Source organism: Aptenodytes forsteri, unplaced genomic scaffold (assembly GCF_000699145.1).
Source record: "Aptenodytes forsteri isolate BGI_AS27 unplaced genomic scaffold, ASM69914v1 Scaffold41, whole genome shotgun sequence".
NCBI classification, from domain to species: domain Eukaryota; kingdom Metazoa; phylum Chordata; class Aves; order Sphenisciformes; family Spheniscidae; genus Aptenodytes; species Aptenodytes forsteri.
In genome coordinates, this window is record NW_008796211.1 from 3,177,200 (window position 1) to 3,201,872 (window position 24,673).

The 24,673-nt window shown below is 39.8% G+C and overlaps 1 protein-coding gene across 1 annotated transcript in view; it reads right to left on the bottom strand.

The window, feature by feature from the left end:
* The window catches only part of FAM172A (family with sequence similarity 172 member A), a 257,761-nt gene that overhangs the window by 123,785 nt on the left and 109,303 nt on the right, over positions 1 to 24,673 (bottom strand). The window contains exon 6 of the mRNA XM_009288276.1: positions 15,978 to 16,196. Coding sequence (XP_009286551.1) covers positions 15,978 to 16,196 — 219 coding nt within the window. The remainder of the gene's footprint in view (positions 1 to 15,977; positions 16,197 to 24,673) is intronic.

Sequence of the window (24,673 nt, forward strand, 5' to 3'; positions counted from 1 at the left end):
CAGATCCGTGCAAAAATAAAGAAAGCAAGCAGCAAATGTTACCCGCGTTGTTCAATCTGCAATGACTCCACGCAGCAAAGTCTCAGCCCTTTTGCACGGTGAATATTTTCTGCTGCGAGGTTGCTGTGTTCAAATGCCCTCCCTATTTCTTCAGCTTTTTATTAGGAAATTCAAGGCACTTTGCAATGTGAAGGGGTTTGCTGTTTATAAAGTAAAACCCAGATCTCAGGCTAAATTAATTAAGTCTCAAAAGTTATTACAGCATCATCTCCCTGGTTAAAGTATCTGCTTGTCAGCCAGGGTAAGACAACTTTGTCAGGCTGTTGTTCCTGTCTGGATTTTCCCGTTATTACTTCTGCTGGAGTCTGGCATGTCCTGTCATCACCACCCAACCGTCTTCTGGTAAAGTGCAGGAAAGAAGACCGACAAGAAGAAAAATTTAGACAAAATCGTTTCTCAGTGGCTCTTAATTATCACCTCCAGCAAAAGCTTGGGGTTGGTATTTTAAGTGAGGAGTGGTTGGGTTTTTTTTAGTGGCCAGTTGCTTCATATCGAGCTGGAGAGGAAATAGTTAAAAGCCTTCCTTCAAACCAGGTCTTGCCCCTGAATATCTGCAGTGTCCTTTTTATTTAAATTGTTTCCAAATTGACAGACGCGGCAGGAGTCACCTAAGAGAATTATTTTATCATTAAGACAAGAACGTAAATAAACACAAATATGACATTTGTCTTTTTTAGTCTGGGGACAAGAACATTGCTGACTCACGGAGAGGAAAGAGATGCAGGAGAAGAGAATAGGAGGAAGGAGGGAAATGAATCAAAGGAAGTTTTACTTTAGAAAAAAAATAACTGATTTCCCTTTTAGCTCTCTGACAGACTTTTGGATTTTTGCTTTTTTGATTTTTTTTTCCCCTTTCCATATAACTTGCAGGGTTCCAGGTGAAGGAAGCCCGAATTTGAAGCAGCGTCTTCTGGCAAACAGCTTGGAAATCCTGCATGGGGAAACTCGTCAGACCGGAGGTGTAATAACAATTCCTCAGACCAGTCCTCTCTGCACAGTCGTACCGTGGCTATTGACAAATACCTGTGCGGTTCACATGAAAATCCCTGTGCCATGATGCTCCAAGCACGCTATCTGCCAACCTCTGTGGGTGGACTTACATACTCTAATTTAAATAACTAGTAAAGCAGTTTGGCCAAAGAGACTCCAATTGGTAAGAATACCCAAAGGCTGGGGCAGTTGCACTTCAGTACAATACTACTGCTACGTATCCCTACATTCTACATGCATCTTTTTTATGTCTCCTCAAACGTTTTTCTTTCCAAACTGCTTAATCTCAGGGATCGAGATTTTGCCTACAACATATTTCTGCCTAACGTAACGAACATCACCAAAGACGGCCTTTTGTGTGATTGAATTATGGGAACAAAAGAGCATTTCTAAAACAAACCATCAGGTTGTATCTTCGCAGCTGTCCTCCCTACCAGCCATGTTTCTGGCAATTAATAGATTAATTGTGGGGACAAGTAAATAAAAATGAATACAATACTTTTACAGAAAGAATTATCTTCGCAAGACACAAAGAGAGATCATGCCAGTTGTTTAAACGATTACATGCATTTTTCTAAACACTAAAAACAATTTCTTTTGAAACGAATGCATCTGAAACGTTCAAAAACTCCCAATGCAGAAGTGTTATTTTTCTGTTTCCTAAACTACTTAAAGACTATTTTACTTTCCAGTTCTTTCAATCTGTTTATATGTTGTAATGAGAAACAGACCTTTTTTTTAACCATGCTATTGCAAGAAAAATAGCATTTTGGCCAAGAAAAATGCAGATTTCCCCACCACAGGAAACAATGAATCTAACAAACTTCAACACATTTAAGTAAAACAACAACTTAGTATTTTCATTAACAGCTACGGTTTCAGAACAAAGCTCAGCTGTAAAGTCTCTGTTGCAGAGTTTATATCTCTTACACAAGTTAAACTAAATAGAATGGCTTCGCCCTGTATTTTTCTTCTTGACGTCTCTGTCTCTCTTTATTACATACACTCAAGAGCAGTTATTTAAGTGAAAGAAAGATTTAACAGGCTCAAAGCTATTTGATTTCTCCTAATAAAGAGTGCAAAGTGCTCAGTGCTTTAAGTAAACTGATATATTATTTATTTAATGTACAGTTATAAAGATTTGCTGAAGTGCCTTAATATGTAGCGTACTACAATTAATTGTATTTGAAGTAACTGCCAATAGCTTATAAAATAATTATCTAAACAGATGACAAACACAATCTGAAATTCAGATTTGTGTTTTCTGTTGGTTCTCGTTTCAGTAATCTTGAAAGTTGAATGTTGAGCCATTCAAGTCTTAATTCTCAGTTTTCCCGTCCAGACCCACCTCCGTTATTTTTGTTTTGCAATAATGTCAGCTAGGAAATGATCTTTAATCCTGATGAGTCGCTAAACAACCTCAGGACTTGCTCGTTTTACCTCTGGCTTGAACCCTGCGACTCCCTCGCGCAGGCTCTTTTCCGCTCAGATTAGTGAGGGCGTTGGCGTTGCAGCAGCGGTGCATCGCCGCCGCCGAAGATCATTAGACATTAGATCACTAGCAATTTTCTTCTAACGCACTGTCATTTTTTAACAACTCAAAACATCCAACTACATAACAGACAGCTTGGCTGTATTTTAAATTAGCACAAATGCTAAAGCCAGGAAATGTAATTCTCAGGATATCGGAACAAAAGGTTCAGAGAAAAAAGATTTCTTATATACCATAAGATTATCAGGACTAGACTGTCACACCGTGACCTTGCTGGCGTCTAGCTAATCTGACAATATTTGGCAGAGCATTGTTTCAAATCAATAACTAATTAACAAAGTACAAAAGAAGTTGTACTGTTTTTGAGGCTTCTTGTTAAAAATGGCTTTTGGTTGCACATGGGCAGAAAGGTCGTTTTTATGACATCTTCACGAGTCTTTCAACATCTTGCCACTGTCAGATTAAATTACTTTTAGCAATTAATTGTCATAAGTTAAAACAGAAGCACATTTGTTACAGCAGGTTGTCATAATGACATGGTGAGCAGTTGTTTTGATATGAATTTCTTCCACTGACCCTCTGTCATATCTTAATTTTTTTGGTTGACCTAACTGGAAAATTGGGAGCAATCTTCTAACTCAGGCAGCACAGGCCAAACATTGGGGGTCTTACTGAGATTATAGACCGAACAATAACAGAACAGAAATCTGAGAGATAACGGAAGATCTTGAGAATAATATCTATCTTCTATAGAATATGTAACCTATGATGTCTATGCTGGTGGGTGGGATAAGAAGAATAAACCCTCCAAAAACCACAGGGATGTAGCTTTTGTTACTGTTAAAAATGGTCCCTGATGCCATTTTAATCCTTTATGAGCCAACACCATTTGTTTGATGTGTTTTAAAACAAGGCTTAAGTGGATTCAACATCTGCAACCTGCACTCATTCAAACCGTTACTTAGTTTTGGAGGCTTGGACCTTATTGTGCTGTACTTAAAAATAATTCTACCCTTTAATTTCCTTTTGTGAAGCTTCTCTGTATCATGATGCATATACATTGTCCGTCTTACAGACTACTCTTCCAACATTTCTTGTCAAAGTTTCTATGAGTTTGCTATAAAACATTACATCAGGATGAAAATAGACAACAATCCTAACAAACCCTCCCTGTATTTATTTGACATATGCTAAATCCCATTTCAGCTGTTTGCTGGGCTTTGCCATGCCACCCCAATACCAGTGCCTCTCTGAAAAAAAATTCAGTTCGCTCATCAACAATGGTGCAAACCCAATAAAATTTATCAGGAAAAGATAGAAGCATTATTGATTGAGCACGTCCTCCTGCTTAATATCTCAGGTCTTTCTTCTGTGAGGTGGAGCAGATATCCACCTGCACCGGTGGAGGACCCCACGCTGGAGCAGTTTGTGAAGAACCGCAGCGCGTGGGAAGCACACAAGCTGGAGACGTTCGTGGAGGACTGTGTTCCGTGGGAGGGACCCCACGCTGGAGCAGGGGAAGAGCGTGAAGAGGAAGGAACGGCAGAGACAATGTGTGATGAACAGAATGCAACCCCCATTCCCTGTGCTACTCTGGAGGAGGAGATAGAGAAATTGGGAGTAAAGTTGAGCCCAGGAAGAAGGAAGGGGTGGGGGGAAGGTGGTTTTAGATTTGGTTTTATTTCTCATTACCCTACTCTGTTGTTGTTAATTGGCACTAAATGAAATTAATTTCCCCAAGTCAAGTCTGTTTTGCCCGTGATGGTAATTGCTGAGTGGTCTCCCTGTCCTTATCTCGACCCATGAGCCTTTTGTTGCATTTTCTCTCCCCTGTCCAGTTGAGGAGGGGAGTGATAGAGTGGCTGGGTGGGCACCTGACGGCCAGCCAAAGTCAACCCACCACATCCCCATATTGCCACAAAATGTCCCAGTGCTTGGTGACAGGGAATGAAGTGCAGATAAACAGGAAAAGAGAAGCCGGACTGACTCCATCCTGCACTGGAGAAGAAAGAGATTGTGCAAAAGAATGGACCTGGGCAACTAGAGGATCTGTCCTTAATGGTGGCAGCGGAAAAGCTGTGACCCCAAGAACAGCCTGGGCAAGTTGTCTCTGGTCCTGGATGTCCTGTAGAAGCTGATTAACCAGATCTTCAGGCTAACTGAGTCTTTGGAAGAGCTCTGATAGCTCTTATGACTAACAACAGTTGAACACTGTTTAACAATCCACGTTTAACGTATTTTGCTATTTTTGTAGTTTAGCTCTGTTAGTGCAAATGTTTCTATACTAACATATTTTAAGTCTTAAATCTTGTTTAGTAACAAAGCTGACAATGAGTGGTAAGAACCGATAGTTGCCAGGTACCAGATGCCCTGGAAATCCCCCAAAATGCGTTCCCATTCACTGTGTCCGATATCCCAGTACAACGCCAGAATACCCAAAACTGCCGTTCCACCAAGCAGCACAGATTAGTTTTGGAGGTGGCAATGCAGGTGTCTGCATGAACAGACTTCTTCCAATCATTCACAGAAAACTGGACAGGAGTATCTTAAATAATACGTAACTCTTTATGAACATGGGCGCAGGTTTAAGAGATGAAGAGAAACTTGGGGCCTGTTCAAGGGCTTCAAGGGAACCTGTAGTTAATGCACCGGCCTGCAGCTGAGATATAGATTCAGGTCTCACTTTGAAATTAACAGTGTAGACAAAATCTTCTAAGAAGCAGTTGTGCACAGGCTTAATTAAACTGCTGTTCACTAATACTTTAACAAAGATGCAGCCTTTTTAATTCTGCTCTAAACACACACTTGGCAAATAATCAATTTGAATGTCACAGGGTATTTTTTCTCTTCCCGAAACTCAAGAACTGCTTTGTAGTTTAAAATGAAAGTTTGTGGACTTAAATTAACAATGTAGGCAAACCCCTTTTTGCTGAAGAAAAAAACAAAGGAGAGGGAGTAGGAAGGACATGGACAGTACTTGTATCCTTCCCATTATTCAAAAACGGGCATGCCAATAACATCTGGAGAACATCTGCAAAAAACCTCCTACTGCTGTACTGCTCTAAGGTGCTTCAGCAAATTTAAGCAGATGATCTTGCTTGGGGAATTTCTTGATCTCTGAAGAAATCATCAACGTTCTGCTCAACATGCCTGTGTTAAAAATACCAAGAAACACCACTGCCTGTCTGGAGGGGCTTATATCTTTCAAGGTACATTTCTGTAGCACTACTTGTGCAAGACCACATGGTATTAACCATGTTAATAGCTAGGCAGGCTTCCTGGTCTCAATCACCTGAGCCTGCTCTTTGTAAGTGGATGACCAACCACAACCTCAGTAGTACCAAATGTTCTGAGACAGGGAAATTCTCCTCTCTTCACAATGTCCACAAAGCCTATCCACAACTTAAATACTTCTTTGAGGGATGAGGTGGAACTTAGTAATGGTAGAACCATTGAACCACATCAGCTGGAGAGCACCTCTGCAGGTCATCTAGTCCAACATCATGCTCAAAGCAGTGTCAGCCAGGACTGGTCACAAGTGCCTGATACTTTCCGTCAAAAGCAAAAAGAGCAAGCTCTGTAGTTCCAGTGTCGCAGAAGTGTAAAACTGTATGTTGTGGAAGTTCCCCAAACTTTGAACCACATGCATTTGAGACAAGAGTGAGTTAGAACACACTCCAGAGAGGTCCTGCAGATGACTACCACTGCAGACACAAAATCATTTACAATATTTCCGTGACATAACCTTTTCTTTCCAACTTCTGCATGCTCTGTGGACCCCCAGCACAACTGAGGCAGTGGTCACCTTTTGCAACTGCAGTCTGTCTTTGCTGACTCTAGCAGAGCTGAATTTTGCCTGGTCACTTTATCTTTGGGTAGAAATAGGTGTTACTTCATAGTGTTAGGAAATGATGTCATGGTTATTTACCACAATTTTAACAGAATAACAACAGTATCTGAACTTCCACTCCAGTGATGATACTGTCTGGTGCCCATCAGGATAAAAATCCATTTAAATATCAGCCAAACTGTCAGTCAGCTGAGGTAGTTCAAAACAGAAGGGGAAAGGAAACGGTAAAAGAACATAATGAACAAAGAGCCAACAGCAGCAGAAAGGTATTTAAGACAAGTGGACTCCATGATCAAATCAGATGCTGTTATTTTAAGATCTATCACAGCAATAACTCATTTGCCCACTTAAGGCAAAGCAGCCAGAGCCTTAAACAGCACGCAGCGTCTGAAAGCTTGACATATCTCAACGAGGAGGATTGCATACACGGCCAAGGTCTTCACTGGTAAGGGATTTAAAAATAAGCAACAGCCGTTAAACATAAGCCTACCCTTTTTTGGCAGCCAGTGCAAAGGACACACGATGAATAACATTATCCTGTCATCAAATGTGTTTGTTCATTTTTCAAACAACAGGAAAAGTGGAGTACCCAGAGGCTCAGAGAGGTGTACCGCAAGGTGGAATGTGTGAGGGCAGTGACTTATCAAAAGATAAGACCACAAAGTTAATTGCAGAACCTAGAAATCTTTCAAAACTACTTATGCAGCCTAAGCTTTGCTAAATTTCTTCATTACTTAATTTGCTAACTTCAAAAGAATTCCTCAGCAAACCAGAGCCCTAAAAGAAATAAATATCTGTCTTCTTAACGTCTACATGCAATTAAGGCTTCTGTTTTCCCAGGTTAAGAACAGAGTGGTTGTGACACAATTAAGTGATAATGTCAATTGCCCACTTTTCTAGGATATAGGCTGAACTTGCAAGATCCATGAAATCAGATTATTCAGTTATACAGCAGGTGGAAAAGATAGGAGATAGGAATGAAAAACCATCCTGGAAGGAAAAAACAGTCCGAAAGAACAAACACGTTGCAGATGCTTATGAAGTACCAGGCGTATTGTCTGAATTAACGACATTTTAAATTTCTTGCTGTACTGTATGACTGGATGTACTGATTAAATCTTTGCTTTTGGTAAAAAGGAATCTTTCCAGTCTTACGTATCCTCTGCCTGCACACATTATGTCAGAGCCCACCTCCCGCAGAGTCTGCAGGACGCTGAACACACAAGAACACGTCTAGGTTTTGTGTGCTTCAGTGTAGGTAGTGCCTGTGTGCACATACATGCACGTGCGCTTGTGTGTGTGTGTAAGGCGGAACTGCCCCGTGTAATTCACACTGCATTACAGGTATAATGACTGACGACTGACCCAAACTTAAGTGATACTAGACAATGTGCAAGTTGTAAAGTAAGTCTTTTGGGACAGAGCAACTCTTCCACTCACTCCCTAATTCAACAAGGACATGACAAAACCAGATGTAATATTTTTGCTGTTTTTTTCAAAGGTGAAGAGGCTTAGCAACCAGGAGCAGTATTTTATTAAAGAACTAAAAAATTGACACTTGGCTGGATGCATGGCAAATTGTTTCATCACATCCTGATGGTGAACTAAGGATCCCTCCTGCTATACGATCTAACAGCAGAACGACAACTGGAGCTCCTGCGACCCTGATGTGCAATCCCCGTAATTACTCACACTGCTTGCCAGTAATAGAAGAAGCATGATTATGTCTGTCAAAAGCTACTAACCCAGGGACGTCCCCTCCTTTCCGAAGAACCTGTTCAATATAGTTGTGATACTTCTCTCACTCCACGCTTTTGCTAAAAGTCCCAAGCTAGAAGATCCCAAACTGTTGCTTAAGAGCCCAGAAAAACTTAAGGCTCCTCAACACACGCAACTCTTGGTAACTCTAAATGCAACTTGGTCTTACTTTATTCAGTAGTTTCTCTCCAAGCAGTGCCATCTATTGGGAAAAGTAACTAAAATTCAAGTATTACTTAATAATAAAGAAAATATACCTCATTGTGTATCGACAAATTCACTCTTGCCAAGTACTGATCAAAAATACAGAGAAAGAGAAAGAGAATCAACTGTTAGATAACAAAGTGTAGAAGAGCGCAGCTGAACAGCATGCAGCCGATTCAGGGGAGAAAACCTGCTACTGACACCACCGGCCACAAAAGACAAAAAGCATTTTTGATCAGTTTTGCATCCCCTTTTAGCCAGGGAGAGAAGGATAAAACAAGGATTCAGCTGAGGGAGGAATGGGAAGATTTCTCAAAATTTAGATGAGTTCATGGCTGGAGATACCATAAAACAGACTACCTTAGGAAAGACTTCTGTCTGGACACTATGAAAATGAAGTTAACAGCCCTGAAGTTGGTAAAAGGTAGTTCTCAGGGCGTGCTGATCAGCTAGAGAGTTCACTAAGGCATAGCGAGAATGGAGGTCACGACTCTGTTCTCCTCAGAGCCCACAATAAGGCATATTTCTTTGCCTGTATAAGGATGACAATGAGTTGACTAAAAAGATAAACCTTGCTGTCAAGAGGTAAATAATTCAAAATAACATCGCACAGTAAGTAAATTCACAAGAAGTAAGAATTTTAGTTAGTAAAATCCTTCACTCATTAGGATTTTAAAATGTAACGAATGAAAGGGCTGTAATCAATTAATTTTTCAAATTGTGAGCCACCTATGAATTACAGGGTAGGAACTCACATTTTTCTGGGCAGCTTATTCCATATTCCTCCATGCCACCATTTCCTCCACTACTTCTAGCCCCTTTGGCAGCTGTCACTGCTGCAGGCAGCCAAGCAGACTACAGAGGAACTACCAGATTTATCTTAATCCCAAAAGCTAGATTTTTTTTTTTTCGTATTTTTTCCTGAATTTTCACTTTGTTTTCTGTAGCAGATGAGGTGAAAACAACATCCTTGAACATACTGTGCATCCTGTGCCCCGGTTCCCTGTCTGCTGACATTCAGTTCCTAGTACTCCACAAATGCTGTTTTCCTGACCTCCGTATTTTTTTGAATTTTCACTTTGTTTTCTGTAGCAGATGAGGTGAAAACAACATCCTTGAACATACTGTGCATCCTGTGCCCCGGTTCCCTGTCTGCTGACATTCAGTTCCTAGTACTCCACAAATGCTGTTTTCCTGACCTCCATGCATCACGGTACAGTCCTCATAACCCCCCACCCCAAACCCATAAATATTTCTAAAGGAGTGGGGTGCGGTGGTGCGTCCCCATAGAAAAGGGTTATTTTGCAACAGCACCATTCATCTTAAGATGACTATATTTATTTATCTCAGAAATTAATTTTCATCATCTCTCGCTATATCAAGGCTCTTACGGCTGACTGGTCCCCAAGAAAAAAAAACACGTAAAGAACCTCCAAGTTTTGCAAAAAGGTGTATGTAGCCCCTGCTACATTTTTTCTGCCAGTTTTCCCAAACACACTGAAATCTAGCAACAAAACGTGCAACTGCGTGCAGTAGGTTAGAGGATATTATCCTTGTTTTGGATATCAGCTAAAAGGGCATTATCCTTTGATTCTGTATGATAAATGATAAAGGATACTTGCAGAGAGCAATCTGTACTGGCAGGAGGATGAACCAGGTGACCTAGGAGGGCTTTTCAGTCCTTAACTGCAATCTCTCTACAATCAAAGACAGGCACTATCCGAGTACAAGAAGTTTGAATAATTTTATTCATCTTTGCCTTCAACAAGTAGGTCCGCTTTCCGCTGAGCTAGTTTTCTTTACCATTAGCTTGCTAACTGGCCAGGTTTACCAAGCCTGCATCCCATCTGAAAGGAAGGAGGACTCATCTGACCTGCGAGAGACGGTCTTTTTTAGCACAACGGGAGCACTGCACAGCTCGTGGTGGGAGGAGAGATGCAAGCTGGTTCTTTCTTTTGGAAACTCACACGGCTTGCCTCACGTTTTAGGAGCCGGATCTAACAATGCTCATTTTGTCGGCATCATGTAATGAATGTTTGAAAGACACCAAAGCTAGATGGCCCCGATTTATTCCTTTTCTTTGATTAAACCATACTTGGGAAACGCAGAACAAAGAGAGGGTATGGCAGAACGAAGAGCCGGTGGTGCTCTTGAAGAGATGCAAAATCTTCCTTCAGTGATTATCTGCGTCTCTGATTTCTCACTTGCTCAAGGAAAAGAAGACAAATATAACTTTTCCAGACTAGTAGACGCAAAACATACCATAAGAAGTCTTTACATTCTCAGGATTTTTTAAAATACCTAATTTAACTGCACAAGCTAAATAGCCTGTGCATGAATTATTGAATACTACTATAGTTTAAACTCTACATTCTTTAGCTATTTAATGTAAGATGCCTGTTTGTTGTAGTGTCAATAGAATGAAGTATGACATACACATATTTTTCCTGTTCTACAGAAATTACTCTAAGAACTTAAAGCTTATCTGACCCTTTAGGAATGATGCTGAGGCCTAACTGTAGGTGCTCAGTGCCATCTTAGATGCTTTAGAGTCTTCTGCTTGGCTTCCAGCTGGTCTCCACCGGTGCAGGTCCTGTAAGACACGGGCCAGATCTCTCCAGGGCACCCAGAATGTCACTGCACGTTTACGTCCCAGCGCCTGAATTGCAGTCTTGTTTAACTCTGAACGCCCACTGGTAACGTGGGGCATGAACAATAAAGCCATGGTAGTTTCTAAGCAGTTCTCATGAGTTTTCCATGGCCTGCATGATTTTGCTGTTGCTTAGAAGTGAAAGAGATTTCACAGGAACAGAAGGAAGTAACAGGCTTTGAAAGGTAAATATAGACAAAGTAAAACCATGTGTTATTTCAGACGTATAGGTAAAGTAACTCTGGAAGTTGTAAGAGAGGAAAAAAAAAGGTATTGTAATATAAACGTTGGACTGAGACTTCGGAGGTTTGGGTCCTGATGCCCAGGTCTGCCACGGACTTTCTCTGTGCTGGAGCATGTCCCTTACCTCTCGGGAGCTGTCTGCCTAGCGCTTGTCATTTTGTCTCTTCTGGTGGAATAAAGGGCTTATTAGCTTGGTCTCAGCAGCACGCTAATGCAGTCACACAGGCTCTGGACGAGAGCAGGCGCGCACCTTGCCAAGTCACAGGGTAGGCAGAGGGAGCCTGCATCTGCCCAGGGACGGCCACGGGGCCAGACCTGCGCAGCTGGCGGGACCGCAGCTACGCCGGGAAACGGCCCCGTCTCCAACGTGAAATAAACCCGCTGCACCGAAAGGTCACCCTGCACAAGCGGACACTCTGCGGTGACCTTCAGTCAGGCGATGCCTCGTGTCAGCCGTACCGAACAATAAGCAGAAATGGCACAACTGTGCTTGCACGCTTGCCAGGATTTCCTGCCCACCAGCAGTCGCTGCGTACTTAACCGTATATTAATAAACCTGCCTTTTACCACTTTCTCCTAAATACTGGCACAAATTATCCTGATGCATCCATTTTTAGTAAAACAAATTAATTAGTTGCACATGATCTTTTTCTATTTAATCTCTCGCAGAAAATGTGAAAAATTATTTATGAAAAGTATGTTACATCCAAAATTAATTTAATCTCATTGATACGCTGCTAGTATAAATAGCTCTGTTATAGATTGTGCTATAGTAAAAATAATATTTGCAGTAAGAATTATTAAAGCAGCTAAGCTCGGTGGAAAAAAAAGGACAAAATTCCTAGCATACAGGCCTAGGAAAGGTTTATCCCTTTTGCCCAGAAAACCTGACCCCATCAGCTGGTCTGAGAAAAGGTACTACTTCTTCCTACTTCTTCCTTCGTTGCCTCTTTGATACCCCCTCGACTATTGCGGCAACAACATTATCGCAAATTACTATTATTATAAAATTATGCGATTTATACTTTTTTCTTTAATAACATTTCAGAATCCATTCAGTATACTTGTTTAAGTGGTGAATGCTATTTAGAAGGGGATAAATACTGATTTACATTTCTAAGTGTCTTAACATAGAGAAGACACTGTCAGTGTGAAAATCTGTAGGGAGTGGGAGATGGCTTGGAGGATGGAGGGAATAATCATGTCACATTTAAGCCTGTATGACCTGTTTCCATAGAAAAAGGTTAGAGATCAACAAATTCTCAGTTTAGTTCAGTAATAAATGAAGGTTGGCTAGGGTATTAAGTCTCTGGAGGGAAGCATTAGCCAATATGTACAGCAGCAGCCTCTGGTGGTCTAAGAAAAAATGGTAGTATCTATAAGTAAGGATAGAAATATGTTTTTTAAAAGGATGTATGTACATATTTAGCTATTTGGCTCAATCCTCCATTCAACACATTAAAAAACAGATGCTTTTAAAATGATCTGCTGGCAATATGCTTGTTAAAATCTGAACAGTAAGAGTATTAAAATTCATATGCATTCATTAGCATGTTATATAAAAGTAAAATGCTTTTGTTTAATCATTCCATAAAGTATTATAGTCAATGCTGATTATCAAGAAGTTTTTTCCTTGGTTTGCATCGCCAAAAAAGAAACCAAATTTATAAGATTGTTACTGAATTGATGACATTTTCTGTCTTCACTCGTGAATTCAGTTGGCAGATGTTTTCAAGAACAAAAAATTCTGTCTTATTACAAAACATATTAAGCAGGTTTTTCTGCCATAATGTTTGACATGATGTTTACTGCCCAGACCAAATCAGTCCCTTTAACAAGCTATAATGTATGCCAGAAAGTACATTATTTCATAGTTAAGAAAACTTCCAGCATGAAACAATAAGTACTTTGATCTTTCAAGCACTATGCTTAATGCACTACACATTCCCATAGTCCTTTTTATTTACACTATTTTGTACAAAAATACAGTGCAATTTGAGAGTTCGTATTTTAAGACTCTGCTTTTACATATTCTTGAGTATCCTAGCTATCTGTTTTTTTCTATGAAAATAGATAAAATACTTGAAAAATTTACCATGGAAGAGTTCCATTTTTCTAATGCTTGGAAAATCTAACTGCACAAGTGGGAGCATCATCCAGGCAGCTTTAATTTGTTCAAATGGCATTTCCTCATCAGATCACAACAGATCTCAATGACCCTATGAGAACATAAGCGGGGATATTTATTCCTACAGCTTAACGGTCTGAAACAATTTCTCCAGCATATTTGACACAAACAAATTTTCCTTCAACATTAGACGCAGTTGATGCCTTCTTGTGAGGATATTTTTCATCTAGTCTCTCTGTACCAGTTTGCCCTGCTTGGCAAAGATGTTGTAAGGCTTACTCAGGTTTTTCAAAATTATTTGACGAGATCATTACGAATCATAAACCATCCTTAAATATTTCTGTGGAGTGACAATATGTTTTATTTCAAGAGCCCAGTAAGTCAAACGTATGCTATGCTACACAGTAAGTAAAGGTCGTATCTAAATTGCCCTTTGAGATTACTCCAAACCAGCTCCAGCACCGCACCCCCCAGCACCCTGTGGTTGAGGTAAGCCTGCCAGCAAGTCCCGGGGTGCAAACGAATGGCGATTCCGTAATCGGAATTACGTGGTCCGTAATCCTACGGACCCAAGCACGGGAGGCAAGAAATACATTGCAAATACGGCATTGCGCCATTTTGTTTGCACCGTGCAGTGCCTGGACAGACTGACAACCTTGTCTGGGGCCAGGAAGGTGGAGCAGAGCACGCTACGTTCACAGCTCCTCTTGTAGCCACAAAGTTTTTACAGACTTAGCAGTTCTGCCCAACGGAGTAAATGGCTCCCTATTGGCGGTCCAGCTTTGTTGGACTGCCACTAGGCAAGTAAATTGCAGTAATTTACCCTGCCACACACACCGAACAGGGACATTTTTCATTGTGTTTCTAAAAACTCTGTATTAGAGCCTATTAAAGAAAAAACCCGAAGAATTCTTTCAGAATAAAACACCAACCGCATCAGAAAACCCGATTTCAGTTAATTCACCCAGGAAAGGAGACCACCACCCACACTTTCACTAAAACTTATGCTACTTCCTTCCTTGTTTTGAAGAAATTCGAATAAAGGGAATGTCAACACTCATATTGAGGCACGGAGCCACGCAAAAGAGAAAATGGGATGGAGTCATGCATTTTATGTTTCGGGGGTCAAACCTCCTGAGGGCAAATTTCATGCCTCATCAAGCAAAAGAGCCACGAGAAAGTGGAACTGCTAAAAAGGTATCAAAAAAAGGTACACTTTCAACAAGGGGACACTGGACCAGCATGCTGACTGAACACCTTTCTGGACAATACAGCAACATCGTCCACTGGCTTCTGATGGACCTTGAGACAAGCCTGGTTGCCCCTCTTTAGAAGCAGGGTCTGGCTGGTGGGCAGAATGGCATCTCTCATAAAAAGCAGCGGATCGAAAAAGCAGCTTTTTGGTGACTTTGAATATGTATATGCATCCTTTTGTTTCCCATACTCAGTAGCCAGGTATTTCTCAAAAGACATAGTAGAATTTATGGTATTAGTGATAAACTCACACCCAGATTACATGCCCTTTTAACTAGCCAGTACAGCTGTATTTCTCCTACAAACACCGTTACGCCAAACCACAATTAATAGGAACTTGTTAAAATTTAAGATGATTCCAACATCCCTTTTGCTGGATTTTTCTCTGTTTCGCACCAGGAAGGCATATACATTTTTACAGTTTTAACTACACTGTGGCGTTTTTGACATGTTTTACCATTGAATGAAAATGCTAACTTTCATAATAAAGGCTTTGGAAATTGCATGACTCAGTCTCGAATGTATAATGCATAGTATGTATATGAAGCAGAACATGTCAAAGTGCAAATAATACTGTTTGTGGCCCCTGCAGAATTAGAAATCCTCGGGTAGCACTGTTATAACGATCCCATGCTGGTAGCATTACAAAGTGCAAAGGTTCACTGAGTAAGAAAAGAGTAAGGGACAGAGTTTCCTCATTACACCATTCTCGAACTATTCTAGCTTAAATATTTATTAAGATATTAATAACTCTCCTCCTTTATCTGCCTTCAGAAGTTCAGCTGAAACACAATGGATGGCTGCTCATATGAAAACAATACATTATAGGGTAAATCTGCTACCACACATGATGAACACCAGTATTTTCCACAATACATTATTAATTCAGCAGGTAATATGTTAAAAAGCTATCAGGCTATAACTACCGCCTCTCCAGTATAAGACAGTATAATACAATAAATGCATGCATGACATGTGAAGCTAATTTGTTGCCTAAGCTGCACTAGAAAGTGTTTCTTATGTACAATTCTGTTTACAAAATCATTTTTACAAAGTCTTCCTTAAATCATTCTCTTTCTTGATAGCACCGGTGAGTTCCTCTGGGGTTTATCTGAAGTTCCCCTTTCAAATTAGAAAGGAATGTTTTGTAACTCTTCCAAAACTTCACATTCAATAAGTGACAAAAAATATCAATAGAATAAAGAGCCAGGAACTCTGTATGAACTCTTGAATGCCATCTTGGTAATGTGTTTGTTTTTAAAAAAGCTTGCTGTTTATTAGCCAATATGGACAGTAAACATATCTATACGTCATTAAAGAAGGGCAAAGAAAACCAAAAGAAACTTACTCTAATGTACATCTGCATAGTTTCTTTTTCTTTTTGTGGGTTTCGATACTTTTCGTAGAAGTCACGTCGCTTCTTTGTTTCCTTCTGGATTTTATCTTTTCTTTCCCTCTTTTCTGCAGGTTCATCTGAGCTATCAGAAGACAGCTGTACTTGGGCTTTTGTCTTCTCCACTTCAATATAGTTCTCATTGGGATTCAGTACTATTACTCCATAGCCTTCCTGTTTTAGAAGAGACACACACACACAAAAAGAAGAAATATGAAAAGGGAGATTTAATGCTTGAAAATGCTTTGCATTTACTTCAACGCTCTTAAAAACTTTCATATTTATTTCAGTAAGTTCACACAACATAATTTACAGAAGGGTATTTTAAGACTATTCTGTTTGTTTCATTTCTGTCATTAAAGGGATATTGATGTGTGAATATGTGTCTGTGCGTGCACTTATGCTCATACACATCCCTCAGCGTCAGAAAAGTTGCCTGGTTTACCTTTAAAATAATTCAATATGTTGTTTTATTCATAAGCACTTTATATGACTTTTTCAGAAAACAGTATGAGAACTAAAAGCAAAATATTATTTTAAGAACTCTACATACTTTTTCAGAACAGTATGAGAACTAAAAGCAAAATATTATTTTAAGAACTCTACATAATGATGAATAAAAACCTAAAAAGGATGGAGGGATTTCATATATATATATATATATAATATATAAAGCATGTGAAAATTATTCACCACAGTTTAAAATAGTAAAACCTTTTGTCTAGCTGACAACAAGCATACCATGCAGAAGCCAATAGCGGCAGTAACAATGAATCAATACCAAAACTGATTCAGTGGTATTGCTTACAAGTCAACTCTTTTACTGTGGGGATGACTTTTAAGTACATCTTTAAATCTGCTCTAAAACTTCACTGGGATTATGTCCTGTATTCAACAAACCCAGAGAAAATTTGTGACCTGCAGGATGCTTTTGAGCATACCAGCTGCATTTTTTGTGCCTCAGAAAATGAGCTGGTTGAAAAATACATGAATTTATGAATGAGAAATAAATCTTGAATAAATCAGCCAATCATTTTATTATGATTTTTAAATGATGGCAAATCACACAAGAATTGTAATATTCGTGGAAGATATAATCGCAAACGCAGGGAGAAAAGAGAAGCACGTGCATTTAACAGATGAGTCCTTAAAGTTACCATGGGTTCCCAGTCAAAATCAAGCTGTCCTTTAAGAGTAAATTTTGATAAAGACTTACTTTTTGGAAACGTCTATACTAATTATCTAACTGAACAGCTTTATTCCAGCTTTTCAGTTGGTGCTTCGTTTTGCACTTGGGCTAGGCACGAGGATCAAAGAGGTCCCCATACCTAGCTGGCCAGAGCAAACCAAGCCCACACCAACAAAAGATACTTTATCTGGGCTTGCTTTATTCTGATCTGTAGAGCCATTCACAAACCTTGTAGCGCATTGTGGCCACTGTCAGGTAGACAGATTGTCACTCGGTGATTTTCTACAGTTGGACACACTCGACTAGTTATCAAAATCGCATCTGAAGGGAGTTCCTACCCCTCGTCCTTGTGCCCTTCTCAAACGTCTGCCGTAGCTTCTCCTCCCACCAAAAACCAAGTTAAAGGGCACGGTTGCACTCTGCTAAACAGGGTGAAACAGAGGCATTCAGGACACTGTCTCTGGCGTAAAAGAGAAGCAGTGCATTTAACAGATGAGTCCTTAAAGTTACCATGGGTTCCCAGTCAAAATCAAGCTGTCCTTTAAGAGTAAATTTTGATAAAGACTTACTTTTTGGAAACGTCTATACTAATTATCTAACTGAACAGCTTTATTCCAGCTTTTCAGTTGGTGCTTCGTTTTGCACTTGGGCTAGGCACGAGGATCAAAGAGGTCCCCATACCTAGCTGGCCAGAGCAAACCAAGCCCACACCAACAAAAGATACTTTATCTGGGCTTGCTTTATTCTGATCTGTAGAGCCATTCACAAACCTTGTAGCGCATTGTGGCCACTGTCAGGTAGACAGATTGTCACTCGGTGATTTTCTACAGTTGGACACACTCGACTAGTTATCAAAATCGCATCTGAAGGGAGTTCCTACCCCTCGTCCTTGTGCCCTTCTCAAACGTCTGCCGTAGCTTCTCCTCCCACCAAAAACCAAGTTAAAGGGCACGGTTGCACTCTGCTAAACAGGGTGAAACAGAGGCATTCAGGACACTGTCTCTGGCGTAAGGGACGTAGTCAAAAAAGGTCACCATAGGCCAAAGAGAAAATTGCCTCCTCGCTAGACGCGGCGCCGTGAGTAAGCGGTCTCCTGTCATGTCGCTCCCCTGCCCTCCCTGCTGAGTGAACTGAACTGGGATAAATATAAACAAACAGGCAAACAAACAAACAAACAAAGGGGGAAGGGCAAAGGAAAACGGAAAATTAAAGGAGACGAAGTTTAAAATCTACCCACGCCATTGCTGGTCATATGAACACACAACGCCCTACCTATTAACACGTAAAATTTCCAGCGTGGAAAATTCCAAGCCCAAAACCCATCGCAGGGGAGAATACCGCTTACAAACGTCCCTAAATCACACGCCTCAGACGAAAGGATGGTTTTTGAGCTCGCTAGTGGCAGGGTAGGACCAAGTTTTTGCAGTACGTGGCAGGCTGGTCGTTTTGGGGCGCTCTGTGCTGTTCATCTTCTTGACCCGCTCGTTTTGAGCAGAGACGTTCTGCGTATTGATTAGTTTTGCTTTCTATACAACGCCAAATGCAAAATTCATGCGTTTATTACAGGTCTGCAAGTGTTACAGGGATTTGAAACTCTGTGTCCACTTTAAGCTGACCACAAAACAGACACATAAATCATCAAAGAAGTAGAATTTGTCTAAGTTATTGATTATGTAACTGAAAATTACATGACTCATTTGTCCAATTTTATGAGGACACAATGTCAATTTTTCACATAGACATCAACAGATGAAATATTATTCCATTTTTAAATTCACTATTTCATAAATCAATTAAAGGATTTTTATCAATTATATTTTAAGCAGTGTAACATGTCTCCCTGTACATTTTTTTTCACATTTCTCCCACATAGCAGGCCTTTCCTGTCAGTACAATTAAAATAATTAAGTAATAACTGAGATAGGTTTTCCCATAACTGAGAAGAAAAATAATCTTACAATTCATAAGACTTTCTCTTAGGAAAGTAATCTTTTTCAGATTGTTTTGCTTACATGACGTAGTGTATTTCCCTTTCCCTTGTACTTCTGCATCCTAAATTGCAAGATGTAAACAATGGCACCAGAAAGAAGATTTGAGAGTAACATGTATAAAGCAACACGGAAAAACAAAATAACTGGTAAAATTGTACCCAGTTACAACCTCTCTCATTCAGCCTTAGCCCAAGCATTTTCTACTGAAAAGGAATACTCAGCTCTAAATAAGATCTATGTAAACAATGTGGCTTTTAAGTTCAATTAATTTAAAAAAAATGTATTTCATGTGGGCATAGCTGCACCATTAAAGTTCAGTGCAGTCAGAAAATTAAAAAAAAGGTGGAACTCCACACTAACGCAGCGGGCTTGAGCAGACTGCAAGTCAGTGCAAAACTGAGCGCACAAGACCACTAATATATAAAAAAAGGCAAACTTTAATAATTAGGCAAGATACACAGTCTTTGGCATGACTGTTAAGCAAAGACAAAAATCACATTCATTAAAAGGTATCTTTTTAAGTGAAAGTCGTGTTCAGAAGTATATACCTCACAACGTCATTAAAAATATCAATTTCAGCTATGATGAGCTTACAGCATTATTAAAGCACAGTGACCTATGATGTAAGTAAATACCATCATCCAGGAGAGTTTTTAAAGCTTGCCACCCCCAGTAATACATTAGGCATGTTTTCAACACACATTACAGTGGAGCAGTTTTCTCCTGTGTGTCCAGTGCACGCAGAAAGAGAAACCACTCTCCAAAGTGCAAAGTTTTTTTGTGGTAAAAAGCTAAACTTTGGGACACCCCCCCCCCCCCCCTCAATCTCATTCTTCATGACTGAAACAAGCCAAGCCCCCTGCTCTACCACATGTCTGGGAGAATACAGACGTTGCACAGAAGCCAAGGTCTGCTTGCATCCCCCATTAGTGTGTCTGTGATGAGACGCAATAATCAGGACAGACACTGATAAATACAAGTCCCAGCCTCTAATCTACAAGTTCAGTGGACACAATTACAGCTTCTCTCTCAGACTAAAACACCCAATTAACAGCTATTTCCCCAAATTCTAACGCTTCAAGGTAAGTAAAACATAATCTACACTAACTACTAGCATCCTCCAGGTAACTACTTCTAGAGGTAGAGGACTGTGTGCAAACTCCACTTTCAGGTTCATAAATACAAATACAATTAATACTTATGACTGAGCCAGCAAACGATGACGAAAGGAAAAGCAGGCTAACAAAGTCAAGTATTGGAAAGAATCACGAATCTTGGTTACAATACCTTTATTACAAAGACAGAACACCATAAAAGGGCCTTTTCCACCATAATACGTGAGCCAGGAATGGAGCGGTATTTTCTGCCTCTTACTGGAAGTTCAAGCGAGATGTTCGAAATGGAAGGAATACCAAAATTATTGCCTCTGACAGCAAGAGTAAGGTTAAAAAAAAGAACCCCAAAGTATTTGAGGTAAATTCCAAATCTTTTGAAATCTCTTCTGCCTGGCCACAGGAATAATGAGCTGAAAGCATTCAGCTCTGCATATTAATCCACCAAGATGGGACACCATATGTGACCAGAGAGGTCAGGGCTGGAGAGGAATCTTTTGACCTGTGTAACTATCTTTCTGGACTGCGAGCGAGGGTCTGAAAGAGATCACTCTCCTAAGCTTTATCAACCTGAATTTTCAAGTTCAGGTTTCTATTTGGATCGCTGGCAACGAGACTGGAGTTAATTCCCAGGGGAAGTGCAACTCAAAGTGCTCAGCTCCTAAACCTGCCCGTGGTTAAAACGGACACAGCAATGTCCATTCATCTTACTGAAAGATGTATGTTCTGTTCATTTCCCATCTTTTCCACGAGAAGGGTACATCTATGTCACTGTTGCGACGTCGTAGGTGCAACAGTGGGATGAGGTCATGACAACCAATCAGAAGTCACTAGTGAAGCGTTAAAGTAAACATAGCTGTTGGAGATGCAGCTCAGCTTGAAAAATGCCCCCTCCATTATTTGAGCAATTTTCTCAAGACGTGACCTGAGACTGAAACGCCTGAAATGTCAGTTGACTCCGCTTTCTGTTTCCACCCAATGTACATTTTGGCAACTGCACCCTGCTAACACTTTGCGATATTTCCATCCCGGCTACACCTCGGCTGCCTGAATTCCAGCACTGTGTCCGAGTGTGTAAAAATGCCGTGTTACTGCCAAACACACATTGTCCCGCTAAGTTCCCAACTTAAAATAGCTCATCAAGTTAGGCAGGAAAAGAAAACATGCCACAAAAAGTTTTTAGAGGACCACCTGTTGTCTATTATTTTTACATAGCACTTACTCATAAATCATAACACAGGGTAATTAATCAAGCTGTCAAAGAGACGGTCAAAGGTTATGTGGGGGAGTCAGAAGGTCATGCATGGGCTGATAGAGGTCAGGGTCACACCGCATTCCTCATTATCAAGTTGGGATGAGAGACGGCCCAAGCAAACAAAAGTGAAAGCAGATGGAGAAGTGAGTGGATAAAAAAAAGGAGAAAATTTCACAAACAAAAAGAAAAGTGAAAGAAGAATGTCAGTTGCCTTCAAACAAGGAGGAGAATAGAGCAGAAATACATTGAGATGTTCTCAAAAGGTCTCACACAATACAAAGAAACTACAGTTTGATTATTTAAATACACTTAATATAACTTTCCATCCGACCCTTTTGCAAATATTAAGCGCTGCCGCAAAACGGGCACAGTAGTTTTGGTTCCACTTCACATCTGAAGTCAATACTTTCAAGGTGAATTAGACAAAAGGAACCTATTACTGTGATGAATGCTGATGGATATATAAAATTGCTTCTAAATGCTGAAGTTTATTCCTGTTTATGGCTACAACCAATAGACGTTCAATAAAAAAGTTATAACCTGTTTGAATGATGTATTGAGAACTATACTTTCATATACACAAATCCTCAAAAACACAAAGCATCATAAAAGTCCTTCTGGATGACACAACAGTTATAAAATATTCTATCATTACACTGACCTGAATTAGATGCAGAATACTGTGCAAAATTAGCTGTCACCCTTTCCTCAAAATCTTTGTTAATCTCATTTTGAATGTTTGCAGCTTTATCAACACATGCATCAATGTCAGCTCCTTGGTTACTGAACCGCTGTACTTGGAAGAAGATATAATTAAAATGTTTTGGCACAGAAAAGGTGAAATTGTATCTTCCCCTGTTCCCTGAGGAGTCTGTAAAACATGTAGGATATATTGACAAACACACACCCTTGTCTAGAGCCCTGACATCCCAGGTCACCCAACTGCTATTTATTTCAAAACATTCACTTTACGCTTACCCAAACCGTCACCTGCTGTGTTACTAACTTTTAATGGATATTAGAGCTATAAAAACAATAAACTCTTCATTTCCTTTCTGTTACTGCCTTCTAATTCCTCACTGCATTAGGTCTGTATCTATTCGCATGCAGAATTGTATTCATCTTACTTCACCATATATAGTGTCTTTATGCTGGACAGTATAAAACACGCCATTAGCATGTTTTACTTTGCTATTTGTTAATTTGGTGCTAGCGCAGCTATACTAAACAAATCAATGTTCAAGGCTAAAAAAACCCTCCAGATAAGCTGCTACCACATTTTGAGTTTACTGCTGAAAAGTTTTGAAAAGAACTAATGTTTTACATCTATCTATAATTAGCAACCCAAATATGTCTATGCGTAAGATCTGCAATCCTGTTTCACGATGTTTGTTCCCAAGGCCAAAACTGAATAAACACATCCATGAATTATAAGGATTTTACTCCCTCAGCTGTGTACTGTATTCTTGATAGGGAACTTCCGTGCCTTTACAAGCACTAATTTCACCAGGATTTTCAGCGGAAAATTATTTCTCATGGCAAGTGAAATACAAGAAACTATGCTATAGCATTAACGTAGTTCTGTGAATTAACAGAAAAGAACTACGTTCATGTTCAAATACTGCTTCAAACACTGTTTAAAAAACCTCAGCCCCACCACCGCTCCCTGATGTGAGATTCGGGCTATCTGGAGAAATCACTGGAGGCTGAATGGAAGTGAATCCACCCCAGCCACGCAGGCGGGATACAGGGCTGCAAATAATCCGTCCACAACAACTGCCCGGGCTGCAATAACAGTTTCTGCTCTTCTTCACTAAGTGCGCACAGCTTTGGGGTCACACAACCTGTGAAAGAATGAATCCACCAGTTACCCCCAAGGCCCGGCATCTTTTAATGATACCTTATAGGAACCCCTTCTGTAATTAAAGTCTGTACTCTGAAAGTTTTTTCCCCCCTCTCTTAAGAAACTATTTTACTTTCTTTTCCGACAAAAATTTCAGAAGCTTCAGAGGAGTACAAGATCTCAAACATGAACCTCATGCATATTTCACTTTTTCACTAAGATTTTAATTAAAAGGTTATTCAGATTTATATAGAACTTAACCTTTTGAAAGCAATGCACCAGAAACAATGGTAAATCAAATAATCTTCATAAAACCCACAGAAATAAAAAGCAATCATTGGTTCTAATTTACTGATAGGGAAAGCAAGGAGAATAGCAGTTACTCTGAAAGTTATGCTCAAATAAGGTGCAGAGATTAAGCTGGACTGCGAGGTTTTTTAATGTTTCTCTGGTATTTCTAAGCATCCCATTAGCTGACAGTGAAAGTTCTCAACTGTAAATTCATTTTCCAATCTACTTTGCCTCCTTCCTGAGAATGTCACAGTATGTCCTAATTATTCTCATTTGTACTTCATAATGAATATACCCCCAAACAGGCTTTAAGTATGTATTTTTTATGTAGCACAACAAGAAAAAGTAAGTAAATTTATTCTAAAATACACCTCGTTTCCTTTCCTTTTGTAATAGTGGAAAATATTTTTGTAAATATTTTCTCTTTCTGAACTGTTCCGCAGATATTTCGATGGGCTCAGAGGTTTGTCTGGGTTTGTAACATCTTCAGCTTGCAGAAAGGCAACCCAAGTTGCCAAGTTCCTCTACTTTACCCTTCATCTCCAAGAATTTATATGTATTAAACCATTACAGAAAAAGATTAAACGTCAATCTCTTGGAAGGTCTGTATTTCAGCATTTCGTTCTGTACTGTAAAGGGAAAATACATCATGCACATAAGTGTTTTCTGTAAAATCTTGAAGTTATCCAAGTCTTGAAAGACAACTCCCATTTAGTGTTGAGCATTGTTTGTGACTGCAGTCTAAAAACCTTCTATCTCAATGACAGAAAATTCAGTTGGTTTTAGCATGTGCATGTATTCAGCCACTTCCCTGAGAAAATAGCCACTTGTAATCTAAAAGTAAAGCTTCTGGTTTGTACCTATCTTCAACAAACAGGTGCAATTCGGCACACTGATGCTCCCTCCTTCCCACAGTGACCTATGTCAGAAGACCTTCTTATACTTCTTCTGCTAAATAATTTAATTACTT